General features: G+C 41.0%; 2 protein-coding genes across 3 annotated transcripts in view; both read left to right on the top strand.

Moving 5' to 3' along the window:
- The first annotated feature begins 1477 nt into the window (after positions 1-1477).
- PGGT1B (protein geranylgeranyltransferase type I subunit beta) overlaps positions 1478-18915 on the top strand; it is a 57028-nt gene continuing 39590 nt past the window's right edge. For both annotated transcript variants that reach the window (XR_010412954.1, XM_045891040.3), the window contains exons 1-2: positions 1478-1636; positions 11085-11203. Coding sequence is in view for 1 of the 2 variants with exons in the window: in XM_045891040.3 (XP_045746996.2) it covers positions 1497-1636; positions 11085-11203 (259 nt within the window). In the remaining variant the exon portion in view is untranslated. The remainder of the gene's footprint in view (positions 1637-11084; positions 11204-18915) is intronic.
- On the top strand, positions 1507-18692 carry LOC123855423 (large ribosomal subunit protein eL30-like). The gene is made up of 2 exons (XM_054511179.2): positions 1507-1636; positions 18205-18692. The coding sequence occupies exon 2, from the start codon at positions 18297-18299 to the stop codon at positions 18642-18644; it is 348 nt and encodes a 115-aa protein (XP_054367154.1). The 5' UTR covers positions 1507-1636; positions 18205-18296; the 3' UTR covers positions 18645-18692.

Below are 18915 nucleotides of genomic sequence, written 5' to 3'. Positions count from 1 at the left end.
TTTACATGGGGGTTGGATTCTGTCATGCATATGTCAGTAATCTTTTGTGGTCAAAGTCACCCATGAAAACCCTTTTACTTACCTAGGAGGCATATTACATTATTTCTCAGTGAGTCCATCATAGAATTTGGATCAGATTGCTGATTCCTGAGCTGAGAATCAGATGAAAATATTTGGGTTCTCTTTAGTGGCCCAGTTGAATAGGATTGTCTTTCTGAGCATATATAGACTGCATTGTTCATCCTAATAAATTAAATATGTGTGATATGACTGCACTTTGAACATGCTCAGACATTTGGTGGTGCATGTTTGTGAGAGTAAGATCTTAACTGTAATAACAGAACCAAAACTCTAGACTGGGGCATACCTGAAAAGCAAGGAGTGTGGCCTCCCTGTTGTAAGGAAGCCCCAAGAACAGCCCTCCGCCCACACCCAGCCCTTTGGTAATGCGGTATTTGTTAAAGACATACAGGAATACCTGTGAATAAGTAGTTACTAGTACCTAAAATTAGGCGCTCTGGATTACTGAATAGGTAGAAGATAACTCCAGCCCACACAGTATGTATTTTAAGTAGATTTTTCTAAGAAAGCGAACAAAATCATACTCAAACTTAGCCTAGCTGACTATAGAGAACTTAGGTTTGAGCCTGATCTTTGGGTGGATTTTTCCCCCAAAGACTGCCTCGTGACGCAAATTAAGTTCCTCTTAAAAAAAAAAAAAATAGCCAGAAGCATGTTGTTTCATTTTTTAATATACGGGTAGTTGGTGAACATTTGAGCTTGTTTGCTTGGCAAATCGATGCAACATTGATGAACACACAGACTCAAGCATTGAGAATTCAATCTTTTAAGACAAAGAAAATGATGCAGTCACACATACGAATGTTATAAGTCTGTATTGTGTGTATATATGTATATTGTGTATACATACAATATACATATCTATTTTAAGTGATTGCTGGTATCCTAGAGAGGACTAGGAACGCCTCTGAACTTAGGAAGCGTCAATAATTACTTAATAAACATTGATCTCCACGGCTTGATTTGAAGGTCTAGCCTCCCTATCCATTCAGTTTAAAACCGGGGCCTTCCAAAAAGGATTTATTCTGATGCATCCATTTTCACATATACCATCGTTTCGGGCCGTGACTGCCTCAAAGCGAACTGGAAGCTTTTGATCTTGCACTGCCTCTCAAATATCTAACGAGGATAAAAAGTTCTGGAGGGATTTGTGGGCTGCATTTTACAAGGCTCGAGAGGGGTGTCCGAGCCTGCGGGGCTCAGAATAGAAAAGGTGGGATCTAGAGAGAAATCCGAGGCATAAGGCGCTGCGTAAGACCGCTCACAGCGAGTAGCTTCAACCACCGACGGGCGCGCGGCCGGCGCACTGCCCATCCCCGCGCGCCATCGCCGCGCGCCCGCGTCGCCCCTCGGGGCTCCTTCACGCCGCGCGCCAACTGCTTCCGGGTCGCGGCGGACGTCGCTTCCGCAGCAGCATGGCGGCCACGGAGGATGAGCGGCCGGCGGGGAGCGGCGAGGGAGAGCGGCTGGATTTCCTGCGAGACCGGCACGTGCGGTTCTTCCAGCGCTGCCTCCAGGTCTTGCCCGAGCGTTATTCTTCGCTCGAGACCAGCAGGTAACTGGTGGTCACGGTCAACGGGGGTGGGCACGGGGCCCCGGCCCCAGCGGAAAGGCACCGCGGAGCCGGCCGGCTGACCCGGCGCCTGCAGGGCCTGCGCCGCCGCCCGCCCGGCCCTGCCGGGTTCCTCTCCTCTCGGGCGGGCCTGCAGTCACCCTCACTCCCCCGAGCTATGGGGGGAGGATTGGGGCAGCAGTAAGTCGAGGGCTTGTGGAACCTCCAGTTTCTGCCTTCCCAACCATTTTTCCTGTCAACTCTGAGCTTCCTCTTTATTCCCACTACGAGGCTGTGAATCCCTTGGCCTCGTTACTTCCGAGTATAGAAGGAAAAAGACCAGTCATCGTAGGTAAATAGCCTCGCCTGTGCTACCCTTTCCTCCAAAACGTTATTAACTCTGAATTGAATATCTGTGTGGGGTGTTACGTATAGGAGCGGCGCGGAGCCTGTAAGGTTTGAGTAGAAATTAACTTTCCAGGAATTGTAAATCTAAGGGTAGGAGAAGGTTGGCGAAGAGGTGCAGTGTTCCGTGAAGCAGCCTGTTAAAAGTGTATGTGCTGTAGCCTTGTGAGTTGGAGTTGGCTGACGAGTGTGATTTGGCTGCGGCTAAAAAACTGTGAATTAGTCATTCAGAGTAGAAGTCTGGGGATGAGAGGAAGGAGGCGGTCCTTGCTCTGCAGTGCTGTGTTTTGAGTGAGGCTCCAGCGCCGCGTGGGACTGGATAAGGAGAGAGCCGATTGGTTTTGCTCTAATCTCTCCGTGTTTTTTGAACTCTGATTCTCTGGTGTATTTTGAACATTTCATGGCTGGGTCAGATTTGTAAGTTTTATAGATTACTTCTGCCTAGTGCTCTAGAAATTTAGTATGAGAGGAGCTGGAGTACAGCTGAACAAGACAAGTGGTTTCAATAGAGTTCTATGCAGCATAGGGTTAATGTGTGTTAGCATGGGGTTAATGGGAGCGTGTAGGAAGGGCAGATATCTAGCCCAGACTTCTTTCGAGAGGCCTTCCCAAAAGAGATCCATCCCTTCCAGTCCCACCTGAGATGATATATTTATTGGTTTATTTGTTTAATATTTTTCTTTCACGCGGGATTGTAAACTTCACGAAAGATCTTTGTCTAGTTTACCTCTATGATACTGGAGCTGCCCTGTCCGATGTAGTAGTCGCTAGCCACATTTGGCTGTTTAAATTTGGATTAATTAAAATTAAATCACATGAAAAATTCAGTTCTTCTGTTTGCAGTCGCCACTGCATTTCATAGCTTTTGTTGCTATTTCAGCATTTCCATCATCCCAGAAAGTCTTTTGGGCAGTACTGCACTAGGACCTTGAAAAGTATCTGGCGTATAAAGAGGCACGAAGTAAATATTTGTTAAATAATGTGAGCAGAGCCCTAAATAATGAACACATTCTTGCTAAAGGAAGAGTGAAGCATTATTTATAGTCCTTTCTCTATCCATAGGTGTTGATTGATCATCAGAGCACATCCCTAGACCTAAATTAAGGTTTCCAAAACTTACCCCACTGAGTAGAACAATATGCTCTGAAACAAAGCATGTTAATAGATCACACATTTTATGGGGATTAATTTTATGTGAATTTGAAGCGTTTAGATAAAAAAAAATCTTCCATCTTGTGCTTGTTAAACAGTTGAACTTTGCTCGTAGCTGTCATTTTAGGTCTGTGGCTGTATTTTCAAAGTGCCGGTGTGTGTTCTATTTAAAATTCCAGCATGGACAAAACCACATATACTAATGCGTGTTGGTAAACTGTGTAATGGTGCTCATAGCGTAAGTAAAACTGCAAAAATTGTCTGATTGAACAACTGATTTCATAACTTCAGTATAATCTTAGAATCTACACCAGGCATTATATAGTAGATGATAATGTATAATGTCATGGTGCATTAGTTAAGAAATATTATGTCCTTTTTATGCCTGATGCTTATCACTTGAGTAGAATATTTTTTATTTCTTGTTTTCTTATGGCACACTTAATAACCGCATTTAAACTAATGTGCACATAGCAGTTTTTGTAGTGATTTTTTCAAGTTTTTCAGTTTTTCTCTTTCCTGAGTCAGTCTTTGCTTTCCTTAGTTTAGCGTTAAGTCCTTTTGTGGTGTATGTGATTTATAATTGTATGCTTATGAAGGAGCTCTGAGCTTTTAAGCAAAGGCGACTGATCACAAAATTTCTACTGATGCCAAGAGTTTTCAGATAAAACGGTGTGTTTGCTAAGTCACAGTTCTTAACTTGGTATTGCTATTTAATTCCATAGACATTTGTTGAGTGCCTACTGTTTGGGTACAGGGATGCAGTGCAAAACCGGTGATTTTTGGTGTGCCTTTCTTCTTACTGATAGATGTGACAAAGGAGACTCTCAGGAAGGCTGATAACGGACTAAACATTTAGATACTTATTTTTTGACCCACCGTTTTGGCAAAATTACTTTCATTTCCCTTTTGCTTTTAGTTTGACAAATAGGACTGAATAATTTTTATTTTTCTAATAACAATGGCTTTATGAAAATAAAGTGTTGTTTCACTTGTGGCTTTTTTTCATATTAACTTCTGAAAGGTGGTAGTTATTAGTTACCTCATGTGAATATTAAACCTTGGGTTGTGAGCTTTGTGCATTAACAGGCTTCTTTTTTGTGAGTGGTTTAGAGAGTTTTTTGGTCATAAGTTGTTATTGCCATTTGTATTTGGGTAATGGGAGTTAAAATAGGTTTTTTTAATCGGAGAACAAAATACTGACCATTTTCTATGTTACTTTTACAGATCCAGCTGCTCTCAAAGAAGGGTTTAGATGTTTGGTTTTTGTTTTACAGGACATCACAATCTACCTAGTCTTTCCTAGTCCTTCCATATTCCCCTGTGTAGCCTGTGTTGTAACTGCTCAGCTGACTACCGTCTAGCAACTACTCTGCTCTTTCATTCCCTCCCTTACCTGAAATATATTGCAGTCCAGCAGTGTGTTTCTCAAAGCATGATGGCGATGACGGGAGGCTCTAAATCAGTGACATCCTCACATGCTTATAAGATGCAAGTACCTGGGGCACCTGGGTGGCTCGTCAGTTAAGCGTCTGCCTTTGACTCAGGTCATGATCCCAGGGTCCTGGGATCAAGCCCAGTGTCAGACTCCTTGCTTAGCAGGGAGCCTGCTTCTCCCTCTCCTCCCTGCTTGTACTCTCTCACTATCCTTCTCTCTCTCTCTCTCAAATAAATAAATAAAATCTTAAAAAAAAAAAAAAAAAAAGAATGCAAGTACCTGAGCCCCTCCCCGGTTCTGCATCAGACTCTTTGTGGGCCTGCCAGTGTGCATTGTGACAAGCATCCCATATAGTACTCATGCACCCTAACGTTTGAGACTGTTTGCCTGATAGGAGAAACAGATGTACAAACAGATTCTTAAAACAGTGCCTCCCAACTCTACTATGCATATAAATTACCTGGGGATCATCTTAAAATGCAGATTCTGATTGCATAGGTCTGGGAGGGGTCTAAGGCCCTGCAGGTCTAACAGGTTCCCAGGTGATGCTGATGTTGCTGATCCCCTGACCACACTTGAATTTGTTTGCACAATGATTGTGGATTCACAGAATATTATGGGAGCACCTTAGCTCAACCTGAAGAGAGACAGGTCTCAGAGATGGCTTCTTGGAAGAAGTAACCTTGGAGCTAAATACTAAAGAATGTGTTTAGTTTGGGGGGATGGGGGATGGATTATAGGCAAATGGAAAAGACAATAAAGGTAGATAAGTGAATGTTGAGCAGAGACACTGCAATCATTTGTTTAACAGTGGTTCAAAATGTAAGGCAGGTGTGGTAGGAATTTAGTCTGGCGGGCAGACATGGGCCAGATTACAGAAGGCTTTGTGTGCCAGGTCAAGAAACTTGAATTTGATATCACATAAGTGATGGAACGTTGCCAAGCAGTGGATCTTCCTGGTTAGATACGCATTTCAGAGTGATCGTTGAATTTGAGATTGCTTGTTGTAGTAGTAAGTTGGACCAGACCAGAACCAGGAAGACCAGTTAGGGAGCTGTTGTAGACCAGTTAGGGAGCCAGATGCTGGGGCAGAATGGATAGGATGAAGGGGTATAGGAAAAAGGAGGAGTTCCAGGATTCTAGGATTGGAACTGACATCTGGTCTAGAGAACAAGGGGCTAAAGGAGTAGGTTTAGAAAGGAAGATGATTTCTTTCTTTTTTTTTTTTTGACAGCAAGAGCACTAGTGGGTTGGGGAGGGAAGGTGGAAAGGTGGAGGGGAGAAAGGAGAGAGAGAATCTTAAGCAAGCTCCACGCCCAGCACCAGGCGAGGCAGGGCTGGATCTCACGACCCTGACACTTAACCAACTGAGCCACCCAGGTGCCCTGAAGATGATTTCTGTAATAGTACTTATTATATAGCTACTTATTTTTTCCCATAATTTAACCTGCTTAAGATTAGGAGGCTTGTTTTACTTGCTTTTGTCATGACATCTAGTCTGTAGTAGATGTTTAGTAAACATTTCTTATTGAAAAATTATTTTGCATGTAAAGTAATTCCAAAGATGTGTGACTGTACTTAAAAATACTTACCATCAAGCCAGCTACTGAAAAATATTAAAGATAAGAGTAAGGCTTAGGGCGCCTGGGTGGCTCAGTTGTTAAGCGTCTGCCTTCGGCCCAGGTCATGATCCCAGGGTCCTGGGATCGAGCCCCATGTCGGGCTCCCTGCTCCGCGGGAAGCCTGCTTCTCCCTCTCCCACTCCCCCTGCTTGTGTTCCTTCTCTCGCTGTGTCTCTCTCTGTCAAATAAATAAATAAAATCTTTAAAAAAAAAAAAGAGTAAGGCTTAAAATTCTAGCATTCCTGCATCGTTTCAGTCATTAATTCCAGAGTGTTTTTGGGGCCGCTGTGTGCTGTGTATTTTAACTTCATGATTAATTTCCATCTGTCCTCTAAGGCTCTCTCATCATTTCCACTGTTACCAATTTTATTGAAGAACTGTGTTCCTATTTCTAAATATTTCCTGTTTGTAAATGCTTGTTCATAATTTTAGAACTTTTTGCAGTATGATTTAGTTATTGCCCCACCTGAGATCTAGGCAGGAATGCAGTTACCTGTTAAAGACACTTGGAGATGCCGGTAAAGAGACTGTACTGGCGGAAAGGGGCAGAGCAGGTGATCCAAAGTTTGGGAGTCTAGTCAGTGCCCATGTATCAGTGTTTCCAGTATACTCGCAAATGGTCACTTACCTGCTCTAGCCTAACGGTACACTACTCCTTTATTAGCACAGGAAAGTTATTACTATTGCTCAATTCTTTTTTCCACTGCCCAGACTGGTTTTCCTTTTTTTTTCCCCCCTATTTAATCCTTGGGGGTTTTTTGGGGGGTGCTGTTTTTTAAGCCTGAAAATGTTATTCTTAAGCCTGAAAAATTGGAGATCTTCTGGAGACATCATTTAGTTGATGCCTTCCATCTGTGAATTGATCCAATGGGGCAGCAACTTGATTTAGAGGAGACGAACTTTACTACTTCATCCATGTAAGATACACTTTCATATGTGTTGTTCAGAGTGGAAGAAGGGGCAGGAAGATGTGGCTGGCTGGCTTTGCTTTTTCAGGTTATAGTTTCAGAGTTCAATTCTAGGGAAGAGAAGAAAGGAAGAGAACAAACAAATGCTCTCCAAAGCAACAAAGTCGAAATACCTTCACCAGCCTGATTTTAGGCTTGTGTGTTCGCGTGACTTCCCCTCTAGACACCTGCCCCCAGGTGGGTAGCCAGCAGTCCATACCCCAAGTAGCCCTCACTGGGGCACCGTAAAACCCTCCATTATTTCCCTCAGAGGCCCACAGCCCAAAACTGCTTTTTTTTTTTTTTCTTATGACTTATTTAATTCTCTCCCTCTCAGAGTTTTAGGACTGCTTAAGAACTCTGGTGTGCTAAGAAAGGAGTATTTTCCCAGCCTTAGAGGAGAGGCCAGACATTTGCTCCAAATTGACTTCTTGGTTCTGTCTGCTAGCCGCTGCTGGGCGCCTCACTTCATAAGCATAAGCTTTTCACTAGAGCTGTGTTAATCCTAAAACCTTGGTCTCACCTGCTAGGAGTTGAAAATACCGGACTCTCAGAAGCCTTTAATAATTAAGTAGGCAAGATTTTAAAGTAGTTTACCAGCAACTGACTTGATTTCTGGTATTTGCATCCATATTCAGAAGCAAATAAAATGAAAAACAGATCATTCATATAACACTTATATGTAGGTAACAGTATGACTTTGGAGCAGGGTTACTTAACCTTAGCACTGTTGACATTCTGTTGAATGGCGCAGTCCTATGTGTTGTAGGTGGGACATTTAGCGGCATCCTTGGCGTTTACCAGCTAGCTGCCACTGGCACCCTCCTCTATGACAACCAAAAATGTCTTTAGAATGTCCCCTGGGGCATCACTGCTCTAAAGCGGTGCACTTTTTTTTATTTTTAAAGATTTTATTTATTTATTTGACAGAGAGATAGAGCCAGAGAGCACAAGCAGAGGGAATGACAGAGGGAGAGGGAGAAGCAGGCTCTGCACTGAGCAGGGATCCCGATGTGGGACTTGATCCCAGGACCCTGGGATCATGACCTGAGCTGAAGGCAGATGCTTAACCATCTGAGCCACCCAGGCGCCCCCCCCCCCCACTCTTTTTTAAAAACAGGCTCCATGCCCAGCATGGAGCCCAACATAGGGCTTGAACTCATTGAGATCAAGACCTGAGCTGAGATCAAGAGTCATATGCTTAAATGACTGAACCATCCAGCCTCCCCTAGAGCAGTGCTTCTAAAGCCTGGCTGCACATTATCCTCACCTGGGAAGCTTCCCACACTGCACCCCCCCCCCCAATACCAGTTATGCAGACCCCACCTTCCACCTAGAATTTCCATTTCATTATCATAGAGTAAGGCCTGGGCCTCTCTGTGTTTTATTGGTGGTGTTTTAAGTGTTTGTTTTTAAGCTGATTCTAACAATGTAGCCAGGTTTGAGAAACATCCCTGTGGAGAACACCGCCCTGCAACTCCCAGTTCCTAAGTAGTTTTCATTGGTTATCTAGCATTGAAATCTCAAGCAAATTACTTGAGTTCTTTGGACTTCATGGTCTTGAGCTAAAAAAAATTTAAGAGAGTACTTAACTGGGCGCCTGGGTGGCTCAGATGGTTAAGCGTCTGCCTTCGGCTCAGGTCATGATCCCAGCGTCCTGGGATCGAGTCCCGCGTCGGGCTCCCTGCTCCTTGGGAGCCTGCTTCTCCCTCTGCCTCTCTCTCTCTCTGACTCTCATGAATAAATAAATAAAATCTTTAAAAAAAAAAAAAAAAAAGAGAGTACTTAACTTAGAAAAGAATACCAGCTTATCTTTATAGCCCTTTCAATGTTTTCTAATCATGTATGTTTTTTATTGACAGGAAGATCTTTGATTTATCCAGCCTCTGTAGGTTGTCTTATCGACAACCTCATGTTGTCCTCCACTTTTGTCTGTCTTCCTTTTGTTTTTTTCTATAATAACGCTTTAATAAACTAAATTACTAGATAATTTTAATAAATTATATCTGACTATAACCATTTATAGCAAAACCAAAAACCCTCGTGAGAGCTCTCCAGGGGGGTTAGATGAAGTATTGCAGGCCTTTTATCTGTTGGTGACTTCAATAAATATTTGAGTATGTATCACCACAAGGCAGACTTATCTCCTGAGACATAATTGTCGTGAAGAGCAGTGATTCTCAAACATGTCTGCTGTTAGATAGAAGGTCTTCCCATTTCTAAAGTATCGTTTTGTTTTGGGAAAGAGCAGGGTTGTCCGGGGCGGGGGGGGGGGGGGGGGTGGAGAAGGTTGCTAACCAGTGACCTGAGAAAAGGCCTGTAGTGTGACAGCATGTGTAGATCCTGAGGTGGTCGTTGACTCCTGTCAAATCAGGGAGATGACCAGTAATGATAGCTTCTGTTTGTTGAGTGCTTGCTTGTGGGCAGGGAGGGCAGTAATGTGAGGTGTAATAATTTATAGATAAGGAAGTGGACTTAGAAAAGATTTAGAAAAGGGCCTGCCCAGGTTATAGATGGCTGTAAATCAGCCAGCCTAGGATTTGAACCTAGCTCATTTGACGGCAAAGTCTGAACTCTGAACTGTAGCCTCCCACATAAAGGGGTTCCACTGCCCTTAATTTAGTCCTGATCGTGCTCAGATAAATCACCTCCCTAATTCTGGTGGATCTCAGTGGTTTGTTAGAATTAAACTGAGATAGTATATAAGAAATTTTCTAGCTCAGTGTCTAGTACATAGTAATAGTCTCTCAGTAATGTAAGTTTCCCAAAATCTGTTTTTCTTAAGTGTACCAGTATTGCATTATTTTTAGTTTTTGCCTTAAGCTTTGGTTAGAATTACTCTTTGATTTCTCCTTCTGTTATCTAATGTATGCCAGTCTTTTTCAACCAGGAATCAAGGAGAATTATACCCTTAAAAAAGAAAAAAGTGACTTTTCTCGTTTTTCCTCAAGTTGGTAGTATTTTTCTAGATGGCATGGGAAAGAAGTTAATTTATTACACACAGTGGATGCTTTAGAGCGTTAAGGTTTATTTCTCTTTTGGAATCTTAGTTGAAAAGGTTACAGAATGTGTGTCCAGTGGCTTTGCTGTCAGATTTTAGACCAGATGATTTAAAATATTAGTTTGTTATATTAGTTATAGGAATTGTTAGAATACAGAAATGAGATAACCATGCTCAGACAGCAGTATGGAATGCATCTCAACCTGAAAAGAATTATATATAACAAATTCTTTATGTAAAAAGTAATCACTAAAGTACTAGTTTTTATATGAAAACAAAGTTTACATTTCTCATTTAGTGTATAGTCTTGGAGGGGAGTGTGTTGCCTTACAGTTTTTCATTCCATCGAAGAATCCTCTCTGGGAAAATGGAATTGAAATGCATATGTATTTTTTAAAGTATTATTTCCCAAAATTCATTTTAAGTTTTTTCCGGTTACATTATTTGTAAACAAATTTGAATACAGATGGACTTATTCTAACGTTCCTTAAGAATTATGCACAAACTGTAAGTATAGTTGCTCTTGGCAAATAAGTGGAAATAGGGATTTTATATATTTTCAGCCTTTTGAATTTGCTTGTACTAATTAGGTGCAGGCAGTTCTTTTTTAAATCTGCTTTAGCCTTCAGGTTGCTTTAGTGAATCCACGCATGTATCAGATGAGTAGGACTGGTTTTTTAACCCCTAAATGTTCCTTTTTACAAATGAAACAAAGGTTTGATCAATATAAACTCTAAGTATAAACAGGACTTTTTGGCTTTTGTAAAATGAGATTACTGTTGGAATTAAGTTTAAAATTAGAAAGACTTTATTATTTTTTGAACCAGAAAGACTTCAGTGTTTTGACAGTTGAGATGGAATTTTACTTTTTTTTTTTTTCTTTTAGGCTGACAATTGCATTTTTTGCGCTCTCCGGGCTGGATATGTTGGATTCCTTAGATGTGGTGAACAAAGATGATATAATAGAGTGGATTTACTCCCTGCAGGTCCTTCCCACAGAAGACAGTGAGTGAGTTTTTAGCATTTTATTTTTAGTGTGGCTAGTTAGTTGTACTTGGCATAACATGTGTCAGACTAGCAAATCTCAGTATTAATTCATAAACTATTACCATATTTTATTCATCCATGTTTTCCTTGCAATGCTACACTCCCATCCCTTTCAAATATGACACTTGAAAAGTCTAATCATTGGGGCACCTGGCTGGCTCAGTCAATGGAGCGTGGAACTCTTGATCTCAGGGTCGTGAGTTCGAGCCCCACGTTGAGGGTAGAGATTACTTAAAAAAAAAAAAAAAGAAAAGAAATAAATAAAAAATTAAAAAATCTAATTGTTAATCTCTTGAGAGAACCACTATGCAGTTGTCTGGGATTCGAGATTTGCAGTTGTAGCCACATGTTATGTTCTGCACTTCCGTGTGGATGACTACTTGTCAGTTATTTGTACTTGGTATTTTTGTTGAATTAGTTTTGTAGCATTTGCTGTATTTTTCATTCCCAGCCGTTCTTTTTGTCTTTTCAGTGAACTCTTTGTCATCAAAAAATTTCATTTCAGTCTCCTGTCGGTTTTCCTTCTCGGGTTTCATTAGCCTTTCTCTGATGGTTTCTTAGAACTCTTACTAGCACTTCAGTCCTTTTCATGCTTATAAACTTTATAAATTTTGGTCAGTTATTTTTCTTTTTTTTTAATTAGTTTTCAAAATTTATATGTTACCTGATCAACTAAATGCACACAAGCTTTATACACCTTATTGTTCACTCTGTTAAGTGTAACATACCTAACATTGATTTAACTTGTAGGTGTTAGAAATTCTAACCTTGAAAAGAGAAGCAGATAAACTCCTGGGAAATGACACAGTTTTTATCATGGTCACCACTTACCTGGCTTCTAAGAGCCAATATTTATAAAATGACCGTGTGTTTTATTGGTTGGAGTAAACATTTATAAATGTCTCACTTAGATGAACTTTAGGGAAATAATAAGCTAAAGCTTTGTTTAGAAAGAAAGAAAGGTTTGATCTATTAGCAGATGTTCTTGGACGTAATTTTGTCTTTCTAGTTTATTGTTCTTGGATTTCATAGTGTTTGTGTTTATAATTTTTAAAATCTGCCTGTTGAATTCTTGTTTAAAAATGATTAAGCATTTTGGGGCACCTGGGTGGCTCAGTAATTAAGCGTCTGCCTTCAGCTCAGGTCATGATCCCAGGGTTCTGGGATCAAGCCCCACATTGGGCTCCCTGCTCAGCGGGAAGCCTGCTTCTCACTCTTCCACTCCCCCTTTTTGTGTTCCCTCTCTCGCTGTGTCTCTCTCTGTCAAATAAGTAAAATCTTAAAAAAAAAAAAAAATGATTAAGCATTTTGAACTAGGTCTGTTGCACATAAATATCTACTCACTTTTCACCAGCTGCATGAAGCAGCGTATGTGATATTCTGGTCAGTAGAGATTCTAGCATGTTGGTGAGTAGGATTTATTGAATGCCCTGCTAAACGTGTGGAGAAGGGCTGTGATAATTACAAGATATGCTGCTTATTCTCTTGGAGCTTGTGGCTGAGGTGAGGTCACAGTTCTAGACACCTGCAAACTGGAAGTAATTTGTTTCCCCTTTTTACTAGATTTTTTTTTTTTTACTAATTTAAGTAGGTGTGGGATTTTTTCTTAAACTATAAAAGTTAAATATTAGATGTAGTATTATTATAGATTCTAATTTTTGATTGATTATTAAAAATACATATCCTGATTAAATTATACACTGTAGTTTCTTAAAGGGATGTATCTCACATAGTACGCATAGGAAATTATAGTGTTAGTCATAGGAAAGCTATTCTGTATGTTTTTTGCTAAAATATATTTTATATTATTTTTAGAAAGAATTTATTGATACTCATTTCCCTGAAATAAAATAGCCATTGCTACTCTAGAAAAATATGGATCATAACATTTGAGTGAGAGAAGTCAGGTTTTGGTTAGCAGTAATTTGTCATGTATTCACTATGCTTTCTACTTTCTGTCTTCATATTTCTCCCCACTCTTGAGGATTCTTTGCTGGCCTCTGTGATTGAGCTGTGCTATTGTCTTCTCTTAAAATATGTTTATTTTCCTCTACCATTTTATTGTAAGATTTTCACAACCGCTTGATACCCATTAATACATGTATTCTTTTTTAAATGCAACTTGCAGAATGGTTAAAATAACTGGTTAATTCTTCTCCCATTGGAAAAGCAGTGCCACTAAATAATAGGCTCCTGTTTTTACGCTCTTAAATGTGGACTTTATACATGTCATTTTGTTATCCCTTGGGTGTGTGACTAAACAAGTCCATGAACTTTTTTTGTGCAGTTAGTTTAATTAAAACCCATATTCTTGGGGCATCTGGGTCGCTCAGTCGGTTGGGCGTCCAGCTCTTGGTTTTGGCTCAGGTCATGATCGCATGAAGCATGCGATCAGCTCTGCGCTCCATGGGGAAATGTGCTGGAGATTCTCTCCCTCTGCCTCTCCCCCCTCCTGTTCACACGCGCTTGCACACATGTTCTCTCACTCTCAAATAATCTTTTTTATTATTTTAAGTTTTTTAAAAAGATTTTTTATTTATTTATTTGACACAGAGAGAGGCAGCGAGAGTGGGAACACAAGCAGGGGGAGAGGGAGAAGCAGGCTCCCTGCTGAGCAAGGAGCCCGATGCGGGGATCGCCTGGGAGCTCGATTCCAGGACTCTGGGATCATGACCTGAGCCGAAGGCAGATGCTTAACGACTGAGCAGCCCAGGCGCCCCTATATAATCTTTTTTAAAAATCCATATTCTCTCTAAAGACTGCTTTGTTGTGAGAGATTTGCTGTTATCTGAACTTTCATATTATTCGTAATAATTGCATTTGCTACATACTCACTAGAATGGCTAAAATGGAGAAGGTAGAAAATAACAGTTGTTGGCGAGAATGTAGCACAACTGGAACTCTCAGGGGGAGCTGAAGGAAAACTGTCCAAGAGTTGGAAAACTGGCAGTACTTACTAAAGCTGAACATCCGTGCAGTCCATGACCTAGCACTTCTGCTTCCTAGTTCATACCCAACAGAAGTGAAAACGTGTTCACCAGAAGATACGTACTAGAATGTTCATAGCAGTGTTCTTCACAGGAGTCCAGAAGTAGGAACCATAAAAACTACCCATCATTGGTGTAATAGATGAATGATGTATTAAAATATTCACACAATGTAATACTATACAGTGGAAAATGGAAAGGACAGTCTATAACTATAAAACAAAAATTTTGATGAATGTCACAAACATGTTTTGAGAGAAAGAAGTACCTAGTGTATTATTCTCTTTATACAAAGTATAAAAATAGACCAAACCAATGGGAACTTTTGGGGAGTGAAGGAAGTATGAAGAAAAGAAGGTAGGAGCGAAGTAGGAGGGGGGCGTCTAGGGTGCTGTCATGTACTTTTTTTTTTAAAGATTTATTTATTTATTTGAGAGAGCGAGAATGAGAGAGAGAGAGAGAGTACATGAGAGGGGGGAGGGTCAGAGGGAGAAGCAGACCCCCCCCCGCCCCCCCCGCGCCGGGAGCCCGATGCGGGACTTGATCCCGGGACTCCAGGATCATGACCTGAGCCGAAGGCAGTCGCTTAACCAACTGAGCCACCCAGGCGCCCCTGTCATGTACTTTTCTTGAGCCGACCACTGGTTATATGGATAAGTTTACTTTGCAAAGTTCATTGAGTTGTTTCATTATGATAATATGCTTTTCTTATGTTTATTATAGTTTGATGGAAGTTTTAAAATTTTTCTTTGAATTCATATTGGTACTCTCCATCTCTTTTGAGACCCATCAGGATTCTCTTCCGCATTGTACTGTGAACTCCATGGATTTCATTGATTTGAAGCCCATTGCTTTTTTTTTTCCATTTGTCACTGCTTAACTGTTACTTAAAATATTTTTGCTTGCATCTGAATTGTAAACTTCTAGCGGGGGAGAGAATGTGTCCATCTTAGATTTTTCTTTCAGTGCCTAAAGCTTTGTTGTGTCTCAGGAGTTGTTGGACTATTAAATCATCCATACCTCTTCCAACTTAACTGTTGCTCTTCTCTTTATTTTCACATTTGGTCTACAGCATCATGATATTGTGATTTATAAGAAAATGTATATTTGGTCTTCAATCACAGTTCCTGGCTCACAGCTCCCAAAACCCTTGGCATTTCCTAAGCATTGAGAGTGTTAAAAGGTATCTTTTGTTAGGTTAATGAGGTAACTTTTGGAAAGCACCTAAGGTTGAGGGCTGTTGGTCCTTGGAGCCAGCCAGCGATTAGATGGTTGGAACTTTCAGTCCCACCCCCTGACCTCTGGGGCGTGGAGAGGGGCCAGAGGTTGAAGCAATTGCCAGTGGCCAGTGACTTAATCATTCTTGCCTATGTCGTGGAACCTACATAAAAACCCAGAAGGACAGGGTTCAGAGCGCTTCCTGGTTGGCAAACATGTGGAGGTGCCGGGAGAGCGGGGCTCCTGGAGAGAATGGAAGCTCCCTGCCCCTTCCCCATACCTTGCCCTAAGCATCTCTTCCATCTGGCTGTTTCTGAGTTACATTCTTTTATTGTCAAGTAATAGGTTTCTCTGAGTTCTGTGAGCTGCTATGGGAAATTAATTGTACCCAAGGAGAGGGCCTCATGAGAACCTACAGTCCATCGCCAGTCGGTCAGGCGCAGCACAGCTAATGGGGCTTGCATCTGGTGCCTGAAGTTGGGGGTGGGGGGATGGTTTGGAGTCCTGACGGACTGAGCCCTCAGCCTGTGCAATCCGATGGCTATCTGTGCATAGTGTCAGAATTGAGTTGATGACATTGAGTTGTATTCAGTTGAGTTGAATGAATGGCTCGTGTTCTAAGAATTGCTTGTTGGAAATTTCATCTCAGGACACCTAATTTAAGCATCCTCTGACTCCTCAAATATTTCCTCATTCATAAGGCATTTGCAGACTGAGTAGAAGGTGCTTTCTGTAACTCATAGGTCTGTATTTGTCCTACTTTGTGATATCACATAAAATCTTAGGGAATTTAGGGGAAATCGGAGGGGGGGATGAACCATGAGAGACGATGGACTCTGAAAAACAAACTGAGGGTTCTAGAGGGGAGGGGGGTGGGAGGATGGGTTAGCCTGGTGATGGGTATTAAAGAGGGCACGTTCTGCATGGAGCACTGGGTGTTATGCACAAACAATGAATCATGGAATACTACATCTAAACCTAATGATGTAATAATGTATGGTGATTAACATAACAATAAAATGGAAAAAAAGGAAAAATAAAAAATAAAATCTTAAAAAAATCTTAGGGAATTTAAAAATCTATAAATATTAAAAACCCAGGACCATAAAAGAAAAACTTGGTAAGTTTGATTAAATAAACACTTTTAAATGTTGTTTAGTAAGAGGTAAGGTTGAATAAGTAACAGGCTTGGAAATTGTGGTGATATATGTAATAAAATATTAATATCCAGACTGTGAAGAATTCTTAAAGATTGAGAGGAAAATAACACATCACTGTTTAGAAAATGACAAAATTTAAGAATAGGAGGATCTCAAAAGAAGTCAATAACTACATGAAAGAGGATTAACCTTACGAGAAAAGTCAGGGAGATACAGTAGAAACAATGGTGCATTATTTTTTTATCTAACTCATCAATTTAGCCGGAAGTTTGGAAAGTTGGCAAGGATACAGGGGAAAGAGCACCTTATTTTTTTTTTTTTTTTTTTAAAGATTTTACTTATTTATTTGTTAGAGAGCACAAGCAGGAGGAGCGGCAGGCAGAGGCCGAGGGAGAATCAGGCTCCCCCCTGAGCAAGGACTCGATCCCAGGATCTGGGATCATGACCTGAGCCGAAGGCAGACGCTTAACTGACTGAGCCACCCAGGTGTCCTGAAAGAGCACCCTAATATCATTTTGGTGAAAGTGAAAATCATTGTAACCTTTTGAGAGTCATTTTTGAGTATAATCTTTTATCGCATCTGACATATTCTCGTGTGTGTTGTAGTGGGTTGAATAATGGCCCCAAAAAGATAGGTCCGCTCAGAACCTCAGAATATGACCTTAGTTGGAAGAAGGGCCTTTGCGGATGTAATTAAGGTAAGCATCTCCAGATCAGTGACTGGTGTCCTTCTAGGAGAAGGGAAGAGGGAGATTCCAGACCCTGAGGGGAAGGCCCTGTGAGGGCAGAGGTGGAGGTTAGAGTGATGCTTACTACACAGAGGAATGCCAGGATTGTCCAGAGCCACCAGAAGTTGAGAGAAAAGCATGAGACGGTTTCTCCCTCAGAACCTCCGGAAGGAACCGGTCCTGCCAACACCTTGATTTTGGACTTCTGGTTTCCAGAACTCCAAGCGAATAAATTTCCATTGTTGAAATCCTCCGGATTTGTAAGAATTTGATACCTCAGGAAACTAATAACGTGTGCACAAAAATCTGTGTAGAACATGTTTTGGCATTGTTCGTTACACTGACCAAGTAGAAAGGGAGTGAAACAGTTAACTAAACTATGGTCCACCAAGAATACTATGCAGTATTAAAGTGATCGAGGTAGATCTATGTATATACCAACATGAAAATGTTCATATATGGTTAAATTATAAATACCAACATCTGCAGAGATGTTTCAACAATCTTTGGCTATCAACATACAGTGAAAATTCTGAAAGAAAATCTTTGTGGGAGGGGGGTTGGGAACAGACTTGGGGGGATGGCAGGATAAGGTAGTACTTTAATTTTAATCTTTATACCTGCATTGTTTGTGTATTCACAGTAGGTTTCCATATTTAAATATTGAAGTTAGAAAAACCTTGAACCTCTCCTCAAAACACAACAAAAATAAAAAAATAAATTTAATATTACAGGGTTATTATACACAAATATTGATATTTTGCTAATGCAGAAATAATGCTGTACGTTAATTAAAATTTTATGATTTTTAAGGCACTGTCAAATACATTGTCAAATTTGTTCTTCCCCTAATCTGCCTTCTCCAGAAGAGGAAAATGAGAGACAGTGATTAAGAGACCTGCCTGAGCATTTTGGCGGCTGGCTTTGGTTGGGGCCGTCCCGCATCTAAGGCAGGAAGATGGTGGCCGCAAAGAAGACGAAAAAGTCGCTGGAGTCGATCAGCTCCAGGCTCCAGCTTGTTATGAAAAGTGGAAAGTACGTGCTGGGGTACAAGCAGACTCTGAAAATGATCAGACATGGCAGAGCAAAACTGGTCATCCTCGCCAACAACTGCCCAGCCTTGAGGAAATCTGAAATAGAATATTGTGCCATGTTGGCCAAAACTGGTGCCCATCCCTATAGTGGCAATAATACTGAATTGGGCACAGCGTGTGGGAAATACTACAGAGTATGCACACTGGCTATCACTGATCCAGGTGATTCTGATATCACTCGAAGCATGCCAGAACAGACTGGTGAAAAGTAAATCACGCAAAATTTTTCTTTAATAAAACTGGGCACAGCTTGTTTAAAAAAAAAAAAAAAAAGACCTGCCTGAGGCCACGCATAGCTATTAAGTGATAGAGTCAGACTGAAATCCCAGGCTTCTGACTCCCAGGCCCCAGTGCTGCTTTACTGGTGAAATATATAGGTCCCTGGTGGAGACTGTCATGTGTGACACTTAAGTACATCATGAATATTTAATCAGAGTTAACCCTGGCTTTTCACTTGACCCCAGGGTTGTAAAGACCCCAGTG

This window comes from Mirounga angustirostris, unplaced genomic scaffold, assembly GCF_029215605.1.
Source record: "Mirounga angustirostris isolate CCGP_5_RB_7025 unplaced genomic scaffold, mMirAng1.0.hap1 SCAF_7, whole genome shotgun sequence".
Lineage (NCBI taxonomy): Eukaryota > Metazoa > Chordata > Mammalia > Carnivora > Phocidae > Mirounga > Mirounga angustirostris.
Note: the sequence above shows the minus strand (reverse complement) of the source record. Positions and strands in the feature narration are given on the sequence as shown.

Coding starts and splice junctions, on each gene's coding strand:
- LOC123855423 (XM_054511179.2), top strand. CDS start 18,297: ATGGTGGCCGCAAAGAAGACGAAAAAGTCGCTGGAGTCGATCAGCTCC.